This window comes from Nannospalax galili, unplaced genomic scaffold (genome assembly GCF_000622305.1).
Source record: "Nannospalax galili isolate Female #2095 unplaced genomic scaffold, S.galili_v1.0 scaffold803, whole genome shotgun sequence".
Lineage (NCBI taxonomy): Eukaryota > Metazoa > Chordata > Mammalia > Rodentia > Spalacidae > Nannospalax > Nannospalax galili.
In genome coordinates, this window is record NW_008349354.1 from 65,729 (window position 1) to 89,196 (window position 23,468).

At 44.8% G+C, this 23,468-nt stretch overlaps 1 protein-coding gene across 1 annotated transcript in view; it reads right to left on the bottom strand.

Moving 5' to 3' along the window:
- LOC103744894 (chloride intracellular channel protein 5) overlaps positions 1-23,280 on the bottom strand; it is a gene marked incomplete at its 3' end in the record, with an annotated part of 63,164 nt that extends 39,884 nt beyond the window's left edge. The window contains exon 1 of the mRNA XM_029570210.1: positions 22,935-23,280. Within this exon, the coding sequence (XP_029426070.1) occupies positions 22,935-22,997 (63 nt within the window). The remainder of the gene's footprint in view (positions 1-22,934) is intronic.
- Between the last annotated feature and the right edge of the window lie 188 nt (positions 23,281-23,468).

The following is a 23,468-nucleotide window of genomic DNA, read 5'->3' on the forward strand; positions in this document are numbered from 1 at the left end:
GGGATCAATGAAGCTGTAAGGTTCTTTCTGGCTTTTGAAGCTGTTCATTCACCAGGTGGAGGACCAGGAAGATGTAATCTCTACTACCATCCACAGTGGGCTCAAGTCCTGTGGAATCACTTAACTGCTTAGACAGTCAAAGAGCAACAGTTGTGACCTGGCCCAACATAACAGGGTCAGATGACCCTGGAGCCGTACCATTTGTGCTAAACTCCAGAACGGCTTTAACCTGAGTCATTTTCCACAGAATACTCACGGGTAGTATGAGGAGGCAGTTGGGCCTCTCTTGAAAGTCAGCATGGCTCTCATGTTGCCCATGAAACTGGAGACCTGCTACTCTTCCACTGGCAGCCAGAGGGAGAGCTGAGAATAGCAACATGAGCCACCCTGTGGGCTCCACCCAAGCATGTGACCCCATAACTAAGCTGCTGTGTGGGGAGTTCTGTAACGTGTTGGCTTCCCAAGGCATGGATTTACCTCAAGTCTCACTCACCAAACCTTTTGTGATAGCCGCCCTGGCAGGGGTTGTTGCTTCTCTTCCTGTGGATGAGGCCTCAAATCCAATCAGAGAGCAGTTAATTACCCTCTAAAAGTCACATCACCGTGAACCAGTGGGCATGGCTTGCTTGACAGACAGGTATTGGCACATGCAGGGTCCAGTGTTGAGTTGGGAGGAGGATGTGTTGGAGGAGATATGGAGAGGAGAGGAATGGGGGTTATGTACATACTTCATTGTATACATGTATGTAATTCTAAGAATAAAGAACACATTTTTTTTTTTAAAGAAGAGGAGAGGGGTAAGAAGTCCCGAGCAAGTAGGAAACTCAACAAGCAAACGTATTAGAGCTTTTTAAATGTATGACTGTATTGCCTGCATGTATCTAAGTGCACCTGTGTCCTGCAATGCCTGCAGAGGTCAGAAGAGAGCACTGGATCCCCTGGAACTGGAGTTATGACAGTTGTTAGCAGCCGTATGGGTAACAGGAATCGAACTTGGGTCCTCTGCAAGAGCAGCCAGTGCTTTTTAACTACTGAGCCATTGCTCCAGCCCCAAATCTATTAGATCTTAAGCTTCGAGAATAATATGTTTGATTTGATTTGCTACCTTCTGGGCCCTTCTGGAATTGTGGTTCCCATTCTCAAGGCTCTGTGGGGCAAAGATCCTGTCTTCCTCCCCTGACTCTGGAAATCCCCCTTCCCAGTGGTCCACAGGTGGACCCTACCCCGAGTGCTCACATTAGAGATCTAGTCTTTTGAAATGGAGACAATGGTCCCACTCTTAGAAACCAAGACCCTCTTCTAACTTCTACACATAGCCCCCTGTATCCTGAATACGCTGCATGTTCTGTAAGTATCCTGATACTTAGCCACTGTCAGCTCCTAGTACTTCCTCTGTGAAGAAAGAATCATTGTGACTGGCTAAAGTCAGGCAGCTTTGACATTTTGGTCAAAGCATTAAGAAAAATCCCCAGGTTAAAATACGGATCAGTGGAAATCATTTTCTGTATTCAACATTGTTCTGTGTCTCCTCCCACTGCTGGACCAATGTTCTGCTTTTACAGCATCACACAGTGTGATGACAGAAAACATGTGGATCAGGTAGTACAGTTTAATCTGAATGGGGAAGAGAGAAAAGACTATCTCTCCAAGGACTGTCTGCCCTGGTCCTATTTTGAAAATGAGGTATATTAAAACTTAAAAAAAAAATTAGCTGGAGAAAGCTAGGAATCCATCAAAGCCACCAAAATTCCCCAATGGACAGAATGCAGGGCAAGTCACACTCATTTTCACTGGACTCTCCCTCCTCCCCATTCTCACATACTCTGGATAACCCTATTCTTAATGGTTCTGGGACACTGAGCACTGTCATCTCAGTCCGTTTTATGTTGCTCTGACAATATCTTAAGTACCTGGGTCAGTAGCAAAAGAACCATCCCATGGCTAGTGATTTAAGGGATTGCGTCCACAGTTGTTGATGTTTAACTTTGAGGTCAGATCCTTCTGTGTTGGTGGAGCTAGACTAGGACAGACATACCCAAGGGCTCACATTATGAGTTCTCTCCAGTGGCATCTCTACCCACATATTTGTCTTTGTTCATGGAAGAGGAGTTTAGATAAGCTTGGATAAGACCCAGCTCCTTCCCTTGGGATCTGTAGAGCCTTGGGCGAGAAGGGGGCCTCTCCCTAAAAATTTTCATCTGTGAAGGAGGGTCGGTCACACAGACAGTGGTGTTAGGAATGTGAGTTATGTGGTTATTCAAATATTCTCTACAGCCTCTAGTATGTTTTGCAAATAGAGGTGCTGCTAAGATCAAACTCAAGGAGGGCAATTCTCTGCAGCCCTCTGAAAACCTGGCCCACCGCTCACTACAGGCAATACCGGTGTCCTTGTATTATTTTTTAAAGTGGTTTCCACTCATGTTTAAGTTACTAGTTTCCATTCCGACTACAGGTCACCAAGTTAAAGAGGCAGCTCCAGATGTGTCTGCCCAGAGCAAACAAAAATAATCCTTCATCTTTACTTCTTTTTCTTTAGAAAACCATGGCCAACAGGTGCCAAGTATAATAGAAAGATGAGGGGTTTTCACATCTAACTTCCAACAACTCTACACCAGTTGAAAGCTTGTGTGTGTGTGTGTGTGTGTGTGTGTGTGTGTGTGTGTGTGTGGAGAGAGAGATGCCTGGAAAATGAGTTTGATTTTTGGAAAAGAAAGAGTAATAGTCAATCTTCAAAGTGGGTTATAAGTGAATGCATTTTAAAATTGTTATATGCTCCCTAAGAAAATATACTGCTGTTGGGTTGGTGAAATGACTCAGTGAGTAAAGGCGTATACACACACACACACACACACACACACACACACAGAGAGAGAGAGAGAGAGAGAGAGAGAGAGAGAGAGAGAGAGAGACCCTGTTGCTGACCTTGATGGAGGAAGTTGCTGTGATGTGAGCTGTCTATAGAGAGGATCATATGACAGAGAGCTGCGGGCAGCTTCCAGGATCTAAGGGTTTGGGTCCTACAGCTTCAAGGAAGTCAATCCTATCAAAAGTCATCAGAACATGGAAAAAGACCCAGAGTCTCGGGTGAGAAGCAGACACTGGGAGAAGCAAGCCCTGGCTGACACAGGGATTGTAACCTGTGAGGCACTGAGCAGAGGAACCAGCTTAGCTAAGATTCCAGTGAGGTTTATCTGCTTTCATAAAAGGCTTGCAGGACACTTGAAATCAAAACAATGTATAATTACAACAAAAATAATTGAGGTCTGGAGAGATGGCTCAGTGGTTCAGAGATCTTGCTGCTCTTGCAGAGGACCTGAGCTCTGGTCTCAGCACCCACATTGGGTGACTCACAACCTCCTGTAACCCCATCTCCAGGGCATCTGATGCCCCTTCTGGCCTCCACAGGTACACACACACACACACACACACACACACACACACACACACTCACAAATGCACACACAGATTAAAATAATGAATCTTTAAAGTAGGCCCTACTTTAAAGTTTGAATATTATTATTCATTTTTTGTTATTATAAGCAAACTCACTGTGAGCATAGAGAACTTATTAACACTATTTGTATAGAGTTATTGGAAATAACACACAGAAGTAATATTGAGTCTGTACCCACTGTTGAGACATGAAATAATCTGTACTGGTTGGACCAGAGCCTGCTGTAGAGCTTTGGTTTTCTTTTCTTAGAATTCTAGAACCTGACAGTTTCAAAGATTCCATCAGGTTCAGTTGTCTGATGAGGGCAACTCTGTGCTTCCAAGATGGAGCTTGGTGTGTTACCCCTTCCAGAAGCAGAATCCCTGAGCTGAAGGCAGCAGTGTGGAACCTGAATCATGTTTGTGAGAGAGGCACCCTCAAGGCCTCACACCTCTCAGAAACCCCACTTCCTCATCTAACCACATTGGCAACATCTGAGTGTTTATTTATTTTAGATTCCAGAGGGGATCCAAATATGATAAAATATGTGTGGTGTGGATGTGTGCCCAAGTACATGTACAGGAATATGTCAGAACATGTGCTCCAACTCTACATTACTGTTTTCGTTTTATGTTTTACCTGTTTGTACGTTTTTATGTTTTGTCTGTATGTATATAGGTGGACTGTGTGTATGTAATACCCCACAGAGGCCAGAAGAGGGTGTCAGATCCCCTGGAGTTATGGATGGTTGTTAGCTGCCATGTGAGCTCTGGGAATGAAACCTAAGTCCTCTGGAAGAACAGCAACTGTTCTTAACTGCTGAGCTATCTCTCCAGTCTCTACATCAGTATCTACATTTTATTCTTAGCTTCTTCAAAAAGCCTTTTTGGAAAGTTTTCCATAATCTTCTTCATGATAATTTAAAACTATAGATAATTATAGATCTATGTACATTTCTGATGTGTATTTGCAATGTCTATATCCAAAAAGTGAGATTTTCTTTATTTCACAGGAATACAGTTTATCCCCTATGTGATAATACTGCTCCTCCCCAAGAATACACAGGTTATATGTACACCTGTCCATATGTGTGTGTGTCCACACATGTACATGTAAAGATATTATCTGGAAGGAGATCACAGTATCTTAGAAGAGCTCCTACCATTGACAGCTGGGATAGCAGCCCCAGTTCACTGCTTCTTGTAGGAAACAGACAGAAACAACTGGAAAGCCAGATGAATTCAGCCAGCTCTTCAGCTCACTGAGCATGACCATTCAGCTTTCCATCTCTCAGGAGCTGGGAGAGATTTATATGTGGCCATAGGAACAAAAGACATCTAATGGTTTATGAAAAAGGGAATTTCTGAAATTCCATTTTTTATATTGCCATCACAAACTATGGAATTGGTACATTTATTTTTTTAAGTAAGCAAGCAGAATTCATTTTGGACAAAAGAGACTCACATGCATATTTAATATTTTCTATCACCAGGATAGGTAAGATTTTGTCAGACAATCACTCAGTCTCTGAGAAACTCACTGAGCGCCTGAGATATGTTTAGCGCTTTGCAAACTTAAAAGCGATGTGGACGTTAAAGTCAATGCCTCTGCCTTCATAGGTTTCTCTGGTCATGACAGAAGCCAGATATTGAAAGATTTCAATTTCTGCATGAATTATATCAGTCATAGGATGCAGGAAAGAAAATTCCTCTTCTTGTTCCTTTGAGTAACTACAGACAAGTAGTTTGAACTGAGCATCATTTCAGCCTGTTTACAACCTCGATGAAGATTTTCACATAATAGAGGTACCACCTCCTGCTCCTCACAGCAAAGACATGAGCTAAAGGAAACATAAAAGCTCCCAGCACATAAACTTGTTTTCTAACAAGAGTGACTGTTTGTTGGATACCCATTATGTGACAAGTCCTTGGTGTTGGGTTCAAATACATGAATTCTTTCAAAATAAGCTCCTGTAATCATTCTTCCAACATTGTTTCAATACATTTACTCATGTTGATATACATGTTTGCCATGTCCATTCAAAGCATTCCAAATAATTTGCTGTTATAAAATAACTTTTAGTGTTAAGTATTATAATAGGATTTTTCAAGCACTCAAATTAGATGTTTGTAAGCAATATGCTATAGCTAAGACTTCAAAAAGGATTCTATTTACATTTTTCTAAAGAAATAATTATCAGGGGATCCTTTTTGTAAACCAGAGAAACCACTCTAGCTAATTTGAACAGGAAAAAAAAATAGGACTAGACAGCTTGGACATGGGTCTTTCTTTGGAAACACTGGGCCTAAGATGTGTAGGTGGTGATGGGAGAAGCTACATTAGGCTAATGTTCCACTATGTACATGAATGTTGAAGTAAGTTGAAAATACCCCAAAGTATAAATACATAAATAATGGCCCAAACCATCCTTTTATTTTAACTTGCTGACCCAAGGTGGGGGCGGGGGGCAATTTCCTGTCAAACCATAGCATATCACACTATCGGGAAAAAAAAAAGTCCTTAAATGTAAAGAAATTAAATGTATGCTCCTCCCCCACACAGTTAACCAATGTAAGTCAACAAAATCCAGATCTTTAAGTGGATTCTACAAATTTACACAATTTGAATTGAAGTCAGCATTTAGCAGCCCTAAGAATGTGGTTCCAATCTGTTTCATAGTTGAAAAATTCCCCAGGGAGGTCAAGTGTCTCTGTTAAGAGTACAGGAAAGTCAAGGACAGAAACCACCCTAAGTGTATAACATTAGGAATATGTGACCTCATAAGACAACACTGCCCTTTCTCAGGAAATCTGGCTGCTGGAGCAGATGTTTGAGGCCCCACAGGTCAGCTTGCCTATTTGAATAACTTACCTCTCTCACCCAGTGTGCAAAACTGGTCTGGAGGTGAAGAAATTATTGTACTTTTTATACGGCCATACTCATGGGAAGACTTGTTACATCTTCCCTCAGCCAGGTGGCTATGTCCCAGCACACAGATGTCAGGGTACTACACACACACACACACACACACACACACACACACCATATGTCACAACATGTGGCTTGGTGGAAGCTGGGTCAACCAGTAAAGGCCAAGAGGATCATTTGCCAGAACAATAGCCCAAGGAGATGGGGAACAGTTGTGGTGGTATAATCACAGAATGAAGTTGGTCTACCACATGCAGTCTTGCATCTATAACTTCGGAAGGGCTCTTTGTCATGGGTCTGTCATCAAAGACCCCTACCTCAACCTCTGTGAAGATCTCATCAAATATAGGATAGTAACTATCTGAATTTGCACAGGGATATTCTCAGGGGAGCTCAGAATATTTCATCTCATCATTCAATTCTAAAGTTGCCTCCTCCATCTTGGGGCTTCATGGAAAAGAGTAGCAGGTGGGTATGGCCACCTCCTCTGAGGCATCAGCTCCCTCACACTAAGACAACAAAGTCAAACCCTCAATTCTGGAGAAGCACAATTCCAATCCAGTTGTATATATTCCACATATTCCCATTAGGTAACTAGGGCAGAGGTCAGTGAGTGCATTGTGACACTATAATAAATGTTGCTAGAGCCCAGGTGGGTCCATTCATTTACATGATGTCTATGACTGCATTTTTTGCTATAGGGACAGAACTGGGTAACTCGTGTCTGTGACAGAGACAGTACCCTGAAAAGCCTGAAATATTTACCATGCGACTACATTTGCTGACCCTGACTTAGGGTATAAGAACTTCAATCCTTTATCAAGTACTTTGTAACTCCCTGAGAATAGAATCCTTTTGGAATGTCTCAGGAGACCCTGGATGATGCTGAGTACACTGAAGAACGAAAAGAGTCAACTTTTAGAGTTTAAAGGGACCTCAGATAGCAATTTTATTTTACAGACCAAGAAACCCAAGTTACCATTCTCACACAACAAAATGTCAGGAAACAAAGACCCCTTCTGACAAAACTGAGTTTCCTGGCACCATTGTAATGCTCCATTACTCAAACAATTGTTGAATATGTGATATGCAAAGACCTGCATGAGTGGTATGACAGCAGTGTCAATTGTTGAGCAAAAGATATTTGTCAAACACTGTGTAGATAGGGTATTTCAAGTCTTAGACCTCAAATCTCAAGAGAAAAGTATGTACACACTGTGATGGCTAATTTTGTCACCTTGACACAAACTAGAATCACCTGGGAAGAGAGCTTCAGTGAAAAATTGGATTGGCCTGTGGGTATGGCTGTGGGAGATTATCTTAATTAAGTTAATACGTGGGAGGACTCAGCCCACTCTGGGCAGCATCATTCCCTAGGCAGGGAGCCCTAAACTGTGTAAGTAGAGACATTGAGCTGAGCACAAGCAAGAAAGCAGGTGAGCACGTGTGTCTTTATTTCTCTCTGCTCTTGACTGTGGGTGTGATAGGACCAGCTATTTGAAGTTCCTGCCTTGGCATCCCCCAATAATGAATTATAATGTGGAACTGTAAGCTGGAATAAATTCCTTTCTCCCTTAAGTTACCACAGCAGCAGAAGTTAAGCTAGAACACACTTGTATAAAAATGTATATAAAGATCCTATATATTATTTGAATATCTGTGTCTGTACCTATAGGACAGACCTTGGGTCCCCTTGGAAGACAATATGAAACTTATCTAGGCTTCTGCTCCCAGAAACATTCTCATATGTAGTGTGAAGTGTGTGTGTGTGTGTGTGTGTGTGTGTGTGTGTGTGTTAAAATGATAGAGCACATAGTCCTTTGTGGGACGCAGCCAGCATGAGGAGAGGATTCATCCAATCTGAGATTTCAAAGCATTCTAGTTTGCTTTCTGTTGCTGTAATAAACACCATGAACAAAAGCAACTTGGGGAGAAAACGGTTTTATTTGGCTTACAGTTCACAGTCCATCATCGGTGGACGCCAAGGTAGGAACTCAAGGCTGGGCCCTGGAGGCAGAAGCTGAAGCACAAACCCTGTAGGAGCACTGCTTGTTGACTTGTTCCCCTGGCCTGTGCTCGGTCTGCTCTCTTACACAACCCAGGACCACCTGCCCAGGGGTGGTACCACCCCCAGTGGACTTGGCCCTCCCACATCACTGAGCAATCAAGAAAATGCCTCACAGACATGCTCACAGACAGTCCACATACAAGTCTCCAACGGAGTTTCTGTCTTCCCAGGTGTGTCAGGTTGACAACCAAAGTATTCAGCACACAGGGTCACCGTTTTCATTTGGTTCTGTTGGCTTGAACCCAAATGAAGGGAACCAGCACCAAACACAGCAGGCAGAGCGGTGACATGAACCATCTTCATCTTGCATCCCATCACATTTCCAGCTCCATGTGGATCGTGCTTCTCCACATTCCCTTCATTAACTGGGCCCCTCTGGTAAGCTCCATTCTCTGCTTCTACTGTTCTATGTATTTCTTCCCCCAAAGCACTTGTCGGCTGAGAGACCTTTATCTCCCGCTCTGGAATTAAAGGTGCCTTGCCCTTGTTAGAGTGGTTCTTGGCACACAGATGGAAATGCTTCTAGGAGCAGAAGCCTAGATAACTTTCATATTGTCTTCCAAGGGGACCCAAGGTGGGAGAGGCCTAGATGGGCTGGTCCACAACTTCTTTAACAGTACCCTACTTTTGTTTTGGAGGGGAAGGAATACCAAACAAAGTCTCTGGATAGATGCATATATTCACCTTTCTACACACTGAAGTAGCAGGAGTGATTCCTGTATCCCACAAGACTAATAAATGCTGTCCCTTTCAGACAGTGACCGTGAGAGCTGGGTTTCTTTTGTAAAATTTTACGTGCCTGTGTAGGTGCACCACATGCCTGCAATGCCCATGGAAGCCAGAAGAGGGCATCTGTAACTGGAGTTACAGAGAATTGTTAGCTGCCACATGGATGTTGGGAACCAAACCCAGGTCCTCTCCAAGAGCAGTCAGTGCTCTTAACTACTGAACCATCTCTCCAGCCCATGTTTCCTTTTAAATCCCACTGACCAATTATGCAGTGGGAATTGGACATGAATGAACATTGATTTATTGAATGTGGGGAATAATACATTATTATTCTTGCTAACTACTTTTTATTTTGCTATAGATTTTCAATAAAGCCTCTGGGGCCTTGATTGGGGTGGAGAAACTTAGGTCACTTCCTCACCCACCCTGGTAGCAGGTCTGTGGGGGAACAGCTGTTGATGAGTCATGCAGGGCACTCCAGGGATGTGGCATTTGTGAGCTGTCACCCATGCTGGGGTGGGCTTTGGTGATACAGTTATCTCTGAGTCATTTTTGCTCCTGTAAGTAACCCCTAAAATTAATCTGTTCACCAAGTTATATGTAAGTGGAATTGTTTCTTCAGTCTATTGTTTTGTCCTCTCTGGAGTGAAAAGACGTGTGTTCACATCTCCCCAGGGAAAGTCACACAACACCTCTGCTTCTCTGCCTGAGCTTCTGCCTGCTCATGTCCCATCCACCGAGTGTAACTTCAACACCACCCTTGTCTATGTTCAAGACTGCCTCGTGTCTTTTTGATACCAGGTCTCCTTACTTCAACTGAGTGTAACTTCAACACCACCCCTTGCCTATGTTCAAGACTGCCTCGTGTCTTTTTGATACCAGGTCTCCTTACTTCAAGTGTCCTTACTTCCTTCAGGTCAATGAATGTCCAGTAGTGGCCCTGCCCCCTCCAATCCCAATCTCTGGTTATGTATTCCACCTGAGCTGATGGTGTCTACTTTGTACACTTCCTTATTTCCCTGCCAGCCCAACAGCTTGGCACCTGGTAGGCCTCAACCAATAGCTGTCACTTGGAAATATGCATTTCAAGCACCTTGACTTTACCTGCACTATCCTTAATTACTAACATATACTGAAAGATTTTGGAATCAGTCAGATCCCCAAGCCTGTCACTTTCCATGAGTTCCTGAACAGTGGCACAGAGGACTCTGGGGGGGCACTCTCTGCTCCTTCCTCTCTCTCGTCTTCCCTCTGCCAACCGATGTGACAAAGTCATCATGGTTTATGTATCAGAGTTCATATTTCACAAAGGACCCTGGGTAAAATGTTCCTAAAAGCAAAGAGGATGATCAAATGAGGAATTTATGGGTAGGAGAGTTGACTCTGGTTAAGAGCACACACTGTCCTTAGAGAGGGCCCACGTTCATTTCCCAGCACCCATGTGCTCACAACTGCCTGTAACTCCAGCTGCGGTGGTCTGATCCCTCTTCTGGCCTCATATGCATACACCCATATACAGATATACAAACACGTAATTGAAAATAATAAAATAAACTTTTTTTAAGAGAGAAAATTTGTGTCATTATGGCAAAAAGGTAAAGTAGAAACTTGAAATTTAGGCAAGCTGAATTCATTCCATTTGGTTATCACCCCATTTCCCATGTGTAGAGATCTGACATTGCCCATGGACCAGTCATTGTGACCTATGGAGAACTAAGGAAAGGCAAACGCCCCCCACCCCCGCTTCAGCATTAACACCTCCTGACCATGGGCCAGGGTATAAAACTTGCCTCTGCCATGGCCTGCTTCTGTGGCCTTGGACACAGGGAAACTTAGTCTGAGGGTCCGTGTCTTCATCCCTAATTTCAGAGTGACACCAGGACCTGCTACCCAGGAATCAGGGAGCAAAGGGAGGTCAGGTGCTGAGACTAAATAACACATAGCCACTGCTGTTACAGTGTTGTTTCCAAACTGCTTCTCTGACTTCTCGTGGTGCAGAGACTGGGACCAGAGAGGCACATGTAAGGAGGAGGGTTTTCACATCATTGGCTCTTCAGACCCCTTCTGTCTCCTTCCTTTTTCTATTCCTACCCTCAATTTCTGTCCCAATATTTTCTCCTTAAGAATCTTGTACTTTTCAGTGACTTTTTTTTAACAGCCTCATAGGCCACTGAGCATATGTTGAAAATCACAATTAAAATTTTAAGATGACTGAGGTACTCCACCCACTGGGGTGACATAGGAGCAGCTGGACTATGGTAACTACAGCAGAGTTCTCACCTATATTTGATTGTTACTGTGCTTTGGATTTCCATCATTAGGGTCACTTATATGAGGTCTAAATTCTCTCATGGACCTGGTGATGTATGGGGCAGTGATTGCCTGTCTGGACTAAGCATCAGAGCCACCTGGTACATGTTAGGCTGCTGGTGTCTCGGGTTTCCTTTCTTGAAGACTGAGTCCTATACATGTGCTGGATGTGGAACATGCCCCAGGAGGTTTATAGGATCACCCAGGTCTGGGAAACCCTGATCTGGTAAAGAATATTCAAGTCTGGATTCCTGTGTTTTTCTCTAAGTTTGTCCAGAAGAACCTCATACGCAAGGCCCAGTCCCAGCTTATAAGTGATGAGGATTAAATCTCTCCCTTCGTCAAAGGATCAGAGACCAAAATTTCAAAAATATATAGATGCTTACACAACCATTTTAAGAGGATAAGGGAAATAAAGTTGGGAAATGGAACACGGGTTTTGGAGTCTCTTCACTATCCGGTAGAAGCAGCTGAACTTAATCCAAGAGATGGAGAAGCATGTGTGATAAAGATATTTTAGGAACATGAAGCAGATAGCATTAAGTCGGATGGACAAGGGCTGAGAAGCTGAGGTAGGATGCTGCCCTGGGGGATGCCATCTGAGGTGAGGCAATGATAAGGAACAGGAAGGAACAACTTAGTTTCTATGGTAGAAGCTGGTTTGTTGTTCTCTAACTACACTTCCCCTTTCTCTTGGGAATATAGCCAGTTCACACTTCCCAACTTCTATTGCACATCCAAACAGACATTGGATGGAGTTCTGCACTATGGAGATGAGTGGCAGTTGATTTTGCCACTTACTGGCAGGGACCATGCAAATCTTTTGGTAATCCTCCACCTTGAGTCTTCCCTCTGTGCAGGCTACACACAGAGTCCAGTAGTGGGGGCTGGCAGCCCTGGGGAGGAGCAGAAAACTACAGGGTGTAAGGAACCCATTCACCAAACACTGTGCTAACCTACTGTGTGAATCAGTGATTCTTTGCTGTCTTGTCTTGGCCCATGCTGACCCATGCAATACCTTCAGCTGAATGGTAAAAACTCTACAGCAGGAGTTCCCATGTTCCTTAGCTTTTCTCAGCCTCACAAGAATCCTACCAGGCTGATCAGATCCCTGGAGGTGTAGCTCAGCCGGTAGTATACTTGCCTAATACTCACGAGGCCCTGGGTTCAATCTCTGACATCCCTCAAACCAAAAATGGTGGCATGTGCCCATAGTCCCAGAACTAGGTAGATAGAAGCAGGAAGATTGGGAGATCAAGGTCTTCCTTGGCTATATAGAGAGTTTGAGGCCAGCCTGGGACACATGAGACTCTGTCTCAAAACAAACAAACAAACAAACAAACAAACACTATGAAGCATATCAGTGAGGAAAGGTCCATGGTTCCCTGTGTGACTGCATTCTACCTAAGTCCTGTGAACAGGCCCTTTCCAGAGTCCATTCTCCCCACAAGGAAAATCTGACTGATGCCTTTGTGACAAAGGACCACAGACTGTTATCCAGTTTGGTTTTTCTGAGACAAATCCCAAAGACATTGTACATCTTAGATTTTATGCTGTGACTCAAATGTCACAGAGATTGCCCCTTCTCTTCACAGGTGTTCAAGGATCTTTACTCACTGCCAGTGTTAGGAAGCAGAGGTGTGCATCCAGGAGAGAGGAGCCTTGAACCAGCTATCTGTTGCCATGACAACTTCTCAAATTGGATTCTTAAAAGACAGTAATTGGGACAAGGTTTTCCCTTCCTCTCATTCTAGGTAATGGGCTCTCCATGGGCTCTTTTCACTGCACATTTTGCTCTCCTCCACCTTTGCGCCGTTTCTATAGTTGGATTCTTGATTCTTTACCCTCTGACTAATGATGGACAGAAGTGAAAAACAGCACTGTAAGACCCATGGAGGTTGACTCATGCATGGTACAGAGAAACCAACAGCACCAAACCTATATACATTACAGCTTGTAGATGACCCAGTACAGTCTGCCAAGGCCTTCCTCAGAAGTAGTGGGGTCAGATGAGCCATGGTTATATAACTGAACACTTTTTTTCTAAACTAACACTGTTCTACAAGTAGGCTGGAACAGAGGCAATTTCCTAAGTTATAAATCAAAGTTACAATTGTTTAGGGATGCCTAGTGATCTAATCTACTTTTTTAAGATTTCTATGTTGAAGCATGATGGTACTGGAGGTGGGGTTAGGATATGGGACCCTTGGGAGGCAGTTAGGTCATGAGAAAGGAGACTTATGATGGAGTTAGTATCTTAGAAGGGATTAGAGATACCAGGGTTTTCCTGTCCCACCAGTTAAGGATAGAATTTGAAGGTACCAGGTCTGAACCAAAAAAGGAGGCCTTTCACCAGATAATCTACCAATGCCTTTGCCTCAAAAAAAAAAAAATTCCAAACTTCTAATCGTTTGTCAGAACCTTAACTTATAATTCTATCTACCTTCCCAACATCCCCCATCCTCTCTTGTCCCCCGCCAAACAGATCCATCGATTCCTCCAGTACATAGACTGGTATTTCTTGCCTCCAGGACATTGTTAACACACTTCATTTTATCTAGGGGGCTTCATTCATCCTGTCCTTACCTCTGATCACCTCTCCTCCTTACCAACCCTTCCCATGCCTCATTTCTCCCTTTCAAAGGGACACTTGCTAATACATTTCCTGGTTTCCTTCCTCCTGCTCCATGCTCCCTCCTCTAGGGAACTTATTACTTCAGTCATAGCTCTAAGTAGAACTTCAAACTCAGATCCCTGGCCCTGACCATCCCTGATTCTTGGTTCTGATTTCTTAGCACCCTAATGAACATCCGTACCCAATTGCCATGCCCACACTTCAAATAAAGCAGTTCTAAACCCACATTATTTTCATGATCGACAGCTCTTCCTCACAACACTGTTTCTACTGTCAATTCTTAGTGTTTCTGTATTCAAAGACCTTAAATCTCAATGGATTGATCCACACTCAGTGCATTTACAACATCTCACACCATGATGGCCAAGTCCATCAGTGGTATCACCGTTCTGAAAAGAAGAACTGGTCTCTGCAGGGGTGAATTTGCCACTTGGCTATTGAGGCTTTGGTGCCTCTGTGCATTGTACAGGATTCTTCCAGGCTCTGCACATATGCCACATTCACATCACCCTTCCGACTACCTTCTGCCATTCATATGGAATTGTGTAGGAAAGAACTTCTGATAGGATTGCCTCAGTATCCTGTCTATCTTGGGCTCCTCTTGTTCTCATGTGGTCATGGTGGACACAGACACAGGGCAGCGTGGCAAAAGAGCAGCTGCTCACCTCTCCTCCTTCCTTCCACACAGCACACACTCCAAAGTATTACACTGAGAATTTACCTGCTCAGAGAGGGTCACACTAGATGACTTCTAGAGGTGATCCCAAACCATAGATTCTATGATTTTTATGATTGCTGATCCCATGGGATAGAAGACAAAACTGGTTAAGACATGCAAGCTGCCCGTGGCAGAGAAAGACCCCAAATCCTGTTGTCTTACTGAGTTTATCATCTTCCCCATGTGTCACGCAACAGAGGAGATGAACCTTTCTAAATATGAACTGTGGGCAGGCACTTCAGTGACTTGTAAGGGAGCAATGTTATACTTGGTCTCGTTTTTGTTGCTGTTTATGACATTTCCCACAGCTGTCCTGCGTATCCATTCCTGACAGCCAACCTTGTATACCCTGAGTCCTAAGCATCTTTGCCCCAGTGCCTTTGCTGACCTGCCTTGCTTGCCTATTCCCAGTCACCTGAGAACTCTGGGCTGTTGTCATTCTTCAAAGTACAATGCAGATTCCACTTTCACCAAGATTAAGTGTGGGGCCTTCAGTGCTGATACCCTGGCCCTTCCATCTGTGCCTCTCATTTTGTGTCCTGTCACTTATGTGACCTGAAGGTTTGTTGGAATTTCACCTCCCCTGTGGCAGGTTCCTCAGCTGCCGGAATACCATTCGCTCCTCGACTCTCCCCCGGCTCTTCAACTTTCAGAGTCTGGTGCTAGATTTTTTTTTTTGCTAACTGGTTAATCCGTTGTCTGAAATCCCCTAAATCCTAACTTTCTACGTTCTTTATCTAACTAAAATCTCCCTTTTGCCTAGCTTCCAAAATCCCTTGACACTCTTATATCACCAAGAAAAATCATAAGGGGCTGCAGAGTTGGCTCCGCAGTTAAGAGCACTGGCTGCTCTTGCAGAGGACCTGGGTTCGATTCCCAGAACCCACATGGCGACTAACTCCAATTCCAGGGGAATCTGACACCCTGCCTCTTCAGGCATTCTATGACACGGGTACACTTATATACATGCAAGCAATATACTCACACACATAAAATAAAAATAATAAAACAAAAAAGAAAAATCATAAGCGAAGAAGAGCAACTAGAAAAGATCAAAGCACCCCTTCCTTTCCTGGTTTATCTGAGGTCATTCTGGGGTGATTTATGCTAATGAGCACATTGACCTCAGCCTCCTCCACCTGGTAAAATGGGTGCTTCCAGTGGGGACTGGATTTCATTTTGCCCTTTTGATTTCCCATGGGCTCATTCAATCCCTTTTACCCAGATTCAAGCCAATGGTTCCTAGGCTTTGATGAAAGTGACCTCAGGATGACCTTAGAAGGACACAGTAGCCTAGGCCTCACCTCAGCTTCCTGAAACCTCAGTCTCTGGGGAGAGTAACTGGGCAAGATCATGTGAAGATCTGCAGAAGTATCCATGTCCCCAAGGCCGGGACCTTCTGGTCCTTGCTATTGTTTGCCACTACAAGGACAATAAATATAATCTAAAGATGTGCCCTATGCTAGGAGAGCTACAGAGTGCTTCTAGAGTCTGACAAGCCCATTTCTGTTTAGAAGGAAGGACTTGTTTCAATTTCAGCAGCAGACTCTTCCTTATCCTTAAATAACTTCATATCTTAGAACTCAAATAGTCCTTGAAGGCAAGAATACATTTTCAAATTTCCAGAGATGGGCAGAGAAGTTGCCTCAGTAGTTGAAGCAGACTCCTTCCGGATCTTTGGATAGAGAAGAGCACTTTTATACACCCACACTCTTAGGAAACTCATGTGTGTTTGGGTTTTCTCCAAGAGTGTATATACCTATGCAGGGCTGGAAAGTTGTCTATGAGGCAGGTGGGAAAATCTGCGGAGAGAGCCAAGGGACCTCTTGGAAACAAAGGACCTAGACTCCAAAGTCTTCTTCCTTAACCCAGGGGTCAAAGATACAGGCAATTTTCAGTTAACTCTGGGAGGCTGTTCCCGGAGCCCAGTGACAGGAAAGAAACGAATCCCTTGAAACCCCATCTTCCCGTGAAGCAGCTGTACAGGAGCTTTGTTGGATGAGGGAACAACTGACAGGAGGAATCCCCTTCCAGAATCAGTGATAGGTCAGGGATCTGCACTCACCCTGTAGTGACACACCAACTACAGCCTTCAGACTGTGGCCTCTGGTGGTCTCTGGTTGGAACCCTAGGCCAGTCAGAATTCTCAGATTCAGGGATGGTTGCCCTGAGCTCCAGCTGCCCTTCTTCTGTGTCATGGTTACAATAATGAGATGGTGGATGGTGAGACTAAGCTCTGAATTCTTGTATCCATCAAGAGAGGGAAGTCTTAAGGCTTTGCTTTTGCCGATTGGCTTACACAGAAGAGGAGGCTCTCCTCAAATTCATCCACAGCTTGTTTAGTGAGCAGACAAACCCCATAAAATATATACTGATGTTATTAGCATTATACTGGTTGGAAGGACATAAGGAAGAAAGAAAGGATGAAAGGGAAAAAGAAGGAAGGAAGGGAAGAAGGGAGGGAGGGAGGGAAGTAAGGGAGACAAACAACTGCAGTCTAGAGAGGTAAAACAATTTGTCCTAACCTATGCAGCTTGTAAATCACAGCATAACACTCAAAGTCACACTCTACTACCCCTAGTATAAGGTTCAGACCCTGGCCACCCAAAGAGAGAAATATGAGAAGCTTTCAACCTAACTGGTGTCTAACTTTACAGACTCTGCCCTGGCTAGAGAGAGCAAGTAAATATCCAAAGAGCACAGGTCAGCAGGGAGGCAGGAACTGATGCTACCGATCTTGGCTTTCTACTTTGCAGACCCATGGTCATTCCATACCCTGTCATGGCACCCGGGATGAGTGTTATTCAGCCTTTGACCGCTCCCAGCATTCTAAGGACATGCTACCCAGAAAGGAAGCATTGATGGAACACAGATGTTACTTAGTGGACCACTGAGGAAAGACTGCAACCCTGGAATTGTGAGATACAGAAACCAAATAGTTTAATGTGATAAAAGGAATATTAAAAACTAAAAGGGGACTGAGGGATTGGCTCAGTTGGTAAAGGGCCTACTGCACAAGCATGGAGGCCTGAGTTCATATCCCCAGGAACTCAAGAAAAAGTCTGGATTAGAACACCTCTGTGATCCCAGTGTCGGTAGCGGTAGAGACAGGAAAAGAGATCTCTGGAGCTCACCGGCCAGTCACCCTCGCTGACCAGATGAGCTCCAGGTTCAGTGAGAGACCCGTTCACAAAGACTATGGTAGAAAATGATGAAGGAATATCCCAAATGTGGACCTCCAGCCTCCACATGCATGCATACAGGTATGTGCATGCATGAACACACACACAAACACACAGAGATGTCCTACAACATGCACATACAAGCGCACAGAGCCAGGCATGGTCATGTGCACTCATAAACCCAGTGCTGTGGTAGAAGTTGACATAGGAGGATTATTGCTGGTGCTTGCTGGTTACCGATGTTCTGGGTTCAGTGAGAGTCCTTGTCTCAGGACAGTAGGACAATTCACAGAACAGGATACCTGATGTCTTCTTCTGACCTCCATGTGTGTGCACGGACATGTGTATCTGCTCACACATGTGCATAACACACACACACACACACACACACACACAGTATGAAATAGATTATGCTTTGGTAAGCTACTCGAAGAGACCAGGCAGCCAGAGCAGCTGAGGGCCACTGGGAGAACACCATGAGACTTGATCCTATCTGTTCTGGAAGTCATCTGACCACACTATGCATCCCATGACTTGACTTGTGCCCTTCTCCACTGAGAGAGTTTTTTGGGTCACCCAGTAAAGGAAACAACTAGTCATTTCCATCAGACAATCAGGAGGACTCTCACTCCCTGGCTACATACACACGGCATTGATGGTTATTTGACTAGGCAGATTCACACACTGACTATTCTGGAGTTCTGTGGAGAGGCTTGCTAACCACTCCATCAGCAGTTGTTTACTGAGTTGAGTTTTCTGTCCACAACCCTCCTGACAATACCACCCCATGTTACTAGACCTTCAGGATTTCAGTCTACACTATCAGCGGCACCTATTTCAGTTGTAACAGAAGCTGCCTGCTAGTGAAACCACCCTTGGCTGTCCACAAGGTCTGCACACTGGAGTTATCCCAGGTAGAGGCAAGAAAACTGTTCTGGGTCCTACCCATAGAGACTGATATCATTGGTCTGGGGACTGGCCTGGATCATGTCTTAAACTCTCCTGGAATGACTTGCTCATATAGTCAAGGTAGAGAACCACTGGCTTCTATTAAAACCCAAATCCTTGGTCCCAAGAAAAATGTCCAGCGCATCCTGTGTTTGCCTTCCTAAATTGCTTTCTGTTTTGCTTTTACTTCCTTGATCTTATTCTTTTTTTCACTAAACCACACTCACTGTCATTACTCATTCTCTAACCTGTGCCCCTCCCTTTATGATCAAAGTCCAAGCTCAGGATGGATGATCTCATCATTCTCAAAATATCCCTGAGAGTGAAGAGGGAGCCAGGTCTTTGGTCCCCAAGGGAAACTGGGACACTCAGACTCAGAGAGGATCTATCTGCCACAGGACTAACATGAAGATGGAATATAGTGTGTTTATAGCAGTTTTCAGTTTACAAAGGTTACCTGGATATTCCTATGAAATTTCACAGCAAAGTGGTAGTAACCACATTTTCCTTACCAGAGTATCACACAGACCTGTTCGCACCTGTTCTCCCAGGCTAAGTACTGGAAGCATCTCCTGTCAGCCTCAAAGTGTCTTGGCTTGGTCAGTGAATTATTATTAATATAATTATTATTAGTTATAATCACTCTTTGGTAGAGAGAAGATCACGGATGTTCATAGAAATTAAATAATTCCATTCAGAGTTATTTGGCTAATTAGAGGTAGAACTAAGGCTTAGATACAGATTCTGTGTCTTTAGATCTCTGCCTCATCCACAGGTCTCACAGAATCAGAGCTTATCTAATCTAATTTTTCTTTCTGTAGGTAAGGAAACTGAAAATATAGAGACACTCTCTTAAAAGTCTTTGTTAAGTGGCTTGGAGAGATGGCTCAAGAGTTAAGAGCACTGACTCTTCTTTCAGAGGACCTGGGTTCAGTTTCTAGCACCCACATGGCAGTTAACTGCAACTCTGTTCCAGTGGATCTGATGCCCCTTCTGGTCTCTGCGGGCATTACAAGTCCATGGTACACTTACATATATGCAGGCAAAATACTCATACACATAAAATAAAAATAAATAAGTTGAAAAAAATGGTCTGAGTCCTTGTTAAAATGTTTCCTGGGAGGGGAAGACCTGGGGTACACAGTACTCTCCTAGACAAAATTCTGTGAACCCATTAAGGGCAGATTATGAAATGACAATTGTTATTGTGGATGGCACTTGAAAGCCTAAATTGTCAAAATAAAGTACAAGGGACTGAGGATGTCACTCAGGTCACAGAGTGCTTGCCTAGCATGCATGAAACCCTGGGTTGAATACTTAGCAGGTATATACTTGGTATGGTGGGTCATGCCTATGATCTTAGTGCTCAGGAGGTGGGGGCAGGAAGATCAAGAGCTCAAGGTCATCCTCAGTTATAAAGGGTGTTCAAGGCCAGCTTGGACTACGTGAGATCATGTCGATAAATAAACAGGTGAAGAAGCAAAGAAATTACAAGAGCTGTCATACGAATTTATGAAAAACAGCTATTTAGTTAGACTGTGAAGTGCTAGAATTGAGGGTTGAATTTGAATGCTATTTGCTGTCTACCTCTGGACATTTCACACACCCTCACTGAGTACATGTTAGTTCAACCAGAACATGACACTAATCAACTTTTTTGTTTCCTTGAGCTGTTGAAACAGCAGACTTCAACTCCCCAAGTGCTCTGACTGCAAATCTCACAAGATCCTTGTGGGTCATAATGAAGTGTTTTCCTCATTTTTCATAAGAGTGATACAACCCTTATGAATAAGGATGTGAGGAACCAATGAGATAAATTGTACCAATGTGCCCCACATGGCCTAAAATGCTGCTGTTTATTACCACTATGATTTATTATTATTATTAGCAGTAGCAAGGAGATACAGAGTGATTATTGATTGACAGGGGAGGGAATCACAAGTCCTTTCAGAGCCCTTGAAACTCAATGAGCAGTCATCTAGAATGGTGGATTTAGTGTTGTGCTTAGTTGGGAGATCCTTCCACCAGCTGTTGAAAATTGCCACTGGAGTCATGACTTCTGGGGCCTCCCTTACCTGTGAGACTTGATAGGAACTAATCCACCCTACCCCGCAGAATGTGTCTCTGCTGTCCAATATCACCAGCTAGAAAGCTTCTCTTTCTTTCTGTTGGAATCATACAGAGCAGAGAAATCTCCAACTTTGGAAATGCCTGATTCTGTAAGTCAGGCCCATCTTCACACTATTCCTGGCCTTTATGTGTCCCCAGAAGATCTAACAGTAACCAGAAGCTCAAAAAATGAGAGAGGGGATCAAAACAGCTTTCTTATCGAATTATCTTTGTTCTTAACATCAGTCTAGCCTTAAATCTGGCTCACGAAAGCCTGCTTGATTCTGGAGACTTGCTTCCCAATTCTTTGGGGGCTCCTGGAACTCTGTATCAAACTCTTTATATAAATGAACAAAATCTCTCAAGACTGCCAACATGAAATTCCAAAGGTGCAGGTAGAATTGGTCTCAGCGCCTAATAGCAGGGCAAAGGGCTTCTTTGGTTCAAAAGAACCAATTTGTGTTTGAAATCTCTCTCTGGGAACCTGACACCTTGAAGCTCCTAGGCCCAGGGAATCTGAGTTAAGTCCTAGATCAGCTCCTTTAAGGAGCTTTGTAAAAGCTCTATCCATTCACCCTCTGGGCTGCCTGCCTAGGCTCCTGGGCTCCTGGGCTCCTGGGCTCAGAGCACCCCAAGTGGCCCCAGGCTGCTCAGTCTGGGAGAGGATAGGATCTTGCTCATTACCTATGTCTGCAAGCACTCCTGAAAAATAAAGGTAGTTCCCGTCAGTGGAATATATGCACCCAGGAAATACATGTACCTTTTAAATCAAGCCAGCAGCCTCCTTTCTTTTCCAAGGTGAGGCACTAAGTGCCTTCTTAGCACTCTCGTGTACTTCTAGGAAAACGCCACTGGACGGTTTTAATCCTGCTTTGTGAAAGGTCTCCCTGCTCAGGCAGCCTAGCTGAGCCCCTCCCCCATGCCCTGGAGACTGCACCACCCAGAGGCCGCTTTCCTTCTGCCTCAGGTTTCCAGGTTTCAGCTTAGGCAGTGTGGGCACCTAGGACTGATCAAATGTTTCTTTCTGCTTACACACACACACACACACACACACACACACACACACACACACACAGAGAGAGAGAGAGAGAGAGAGAGAGAGAGAGACAGCCTCCATCCTTCCTCCTGCAGGTTGTAAAAGACCCTGCCACTGGCTTTGAAGCCTGGCAGCTACGGCCCCAGGAGCAGGAGGCTTAATTTGTTTTTGCAAGGTGCAGCTTCCTCTCAGTTTGAGTCTGGTTGTCCTGAAGGTTCCCTTGTCACCTGAGACTGCCCTGCAGAGTCATAAAACAGAAATAATAACCGCGGGAAACGGGATGTCAATTCTCTACAAGCCACAAAGCAAGAAAATACCTTTGTTGCCTTGGCTTTTATTTTAGTATCTGAGTAAAAGAGAGGAGGGGAGGGTTAACAGAGGTTATTTTTATGTTGCCAAAGATCATTTTATCGGTGGTGGTTGGTGTTTCCTTCTCTCTCCCTGCCCTTCCTTCCTGTACTGTAGAAGAAAACTTTACAGCTCCAGTGAGTTTCTTACGTCGCTATTATTAATGGCATCCTTCAAGACCAGCCAGCATCGCATCCCACGGGGTTCGGGACCCCCGATGCTGACCTCCTGTCCTGAGATGCTTGACAAACTGAGAGTCAACTCAAGAAGACAGCCACCTGCCACATGTAGCTCTCTCCATCTTCCGGGGAGCCCCAGAAGAGGCGCCCGCCTGCAGAAGGGCACCCAGGGGACTAAAAGGGCGCAGTACTGCTCTCCCCGGGGAGGGTCACGCGTCCCAGCACCGTCTGAGCCCTGGCACGTGAGCTCCTGCCATCTGGAGCCCCAGGGAGGTGCGGCAGGTGCCGCGAGCGCGTGGACGCCGACCTACCTTCACGAAGAGCTCGATCTCCGGGTCCCGGTCCTCCCCGTTAGCTGTTGCTGAGTCCGACATACCTTCGGCGCCCCGGGCTACCGTCGTGGGCTGGAGAGGCGCCACCTCTGCAGCGAGTCCCGCTCCTGCTCACAGCCGGGCCTCTCTTGCACTAGGTGTTTAATTTTTTAAAAAGACCATCAATGTTCCCAAGCGGGGACAGCGATGTCTGAGAGATCAGCGTCCCAGGTATCACAGGAAAAGGATAGACTTCAGGAGCAGGTGGGGAAAAGGGGCCTGGAGGGACTGACAAGTCCGGAGAGCAACAAGTGCCTGGCTGCTGGGAGGTGTCACAGGATCCGCGACTGTCAGTGATCGCGCCCAAAATAGCCAGTGGCTGCGGGGCGGGGTCAGCCCTGGCGTGGACTGCGGTGGGCGGGACACCCGGGGAGCTCAGTCCAGGCTAGGACCCGTCACCCCCCGACCCAGCAGGGCGGGGGCGCAGACAGAAGCAGCCGAGGTGGGGGTTGTGGTGAGGGGCGCGGGGCGGGG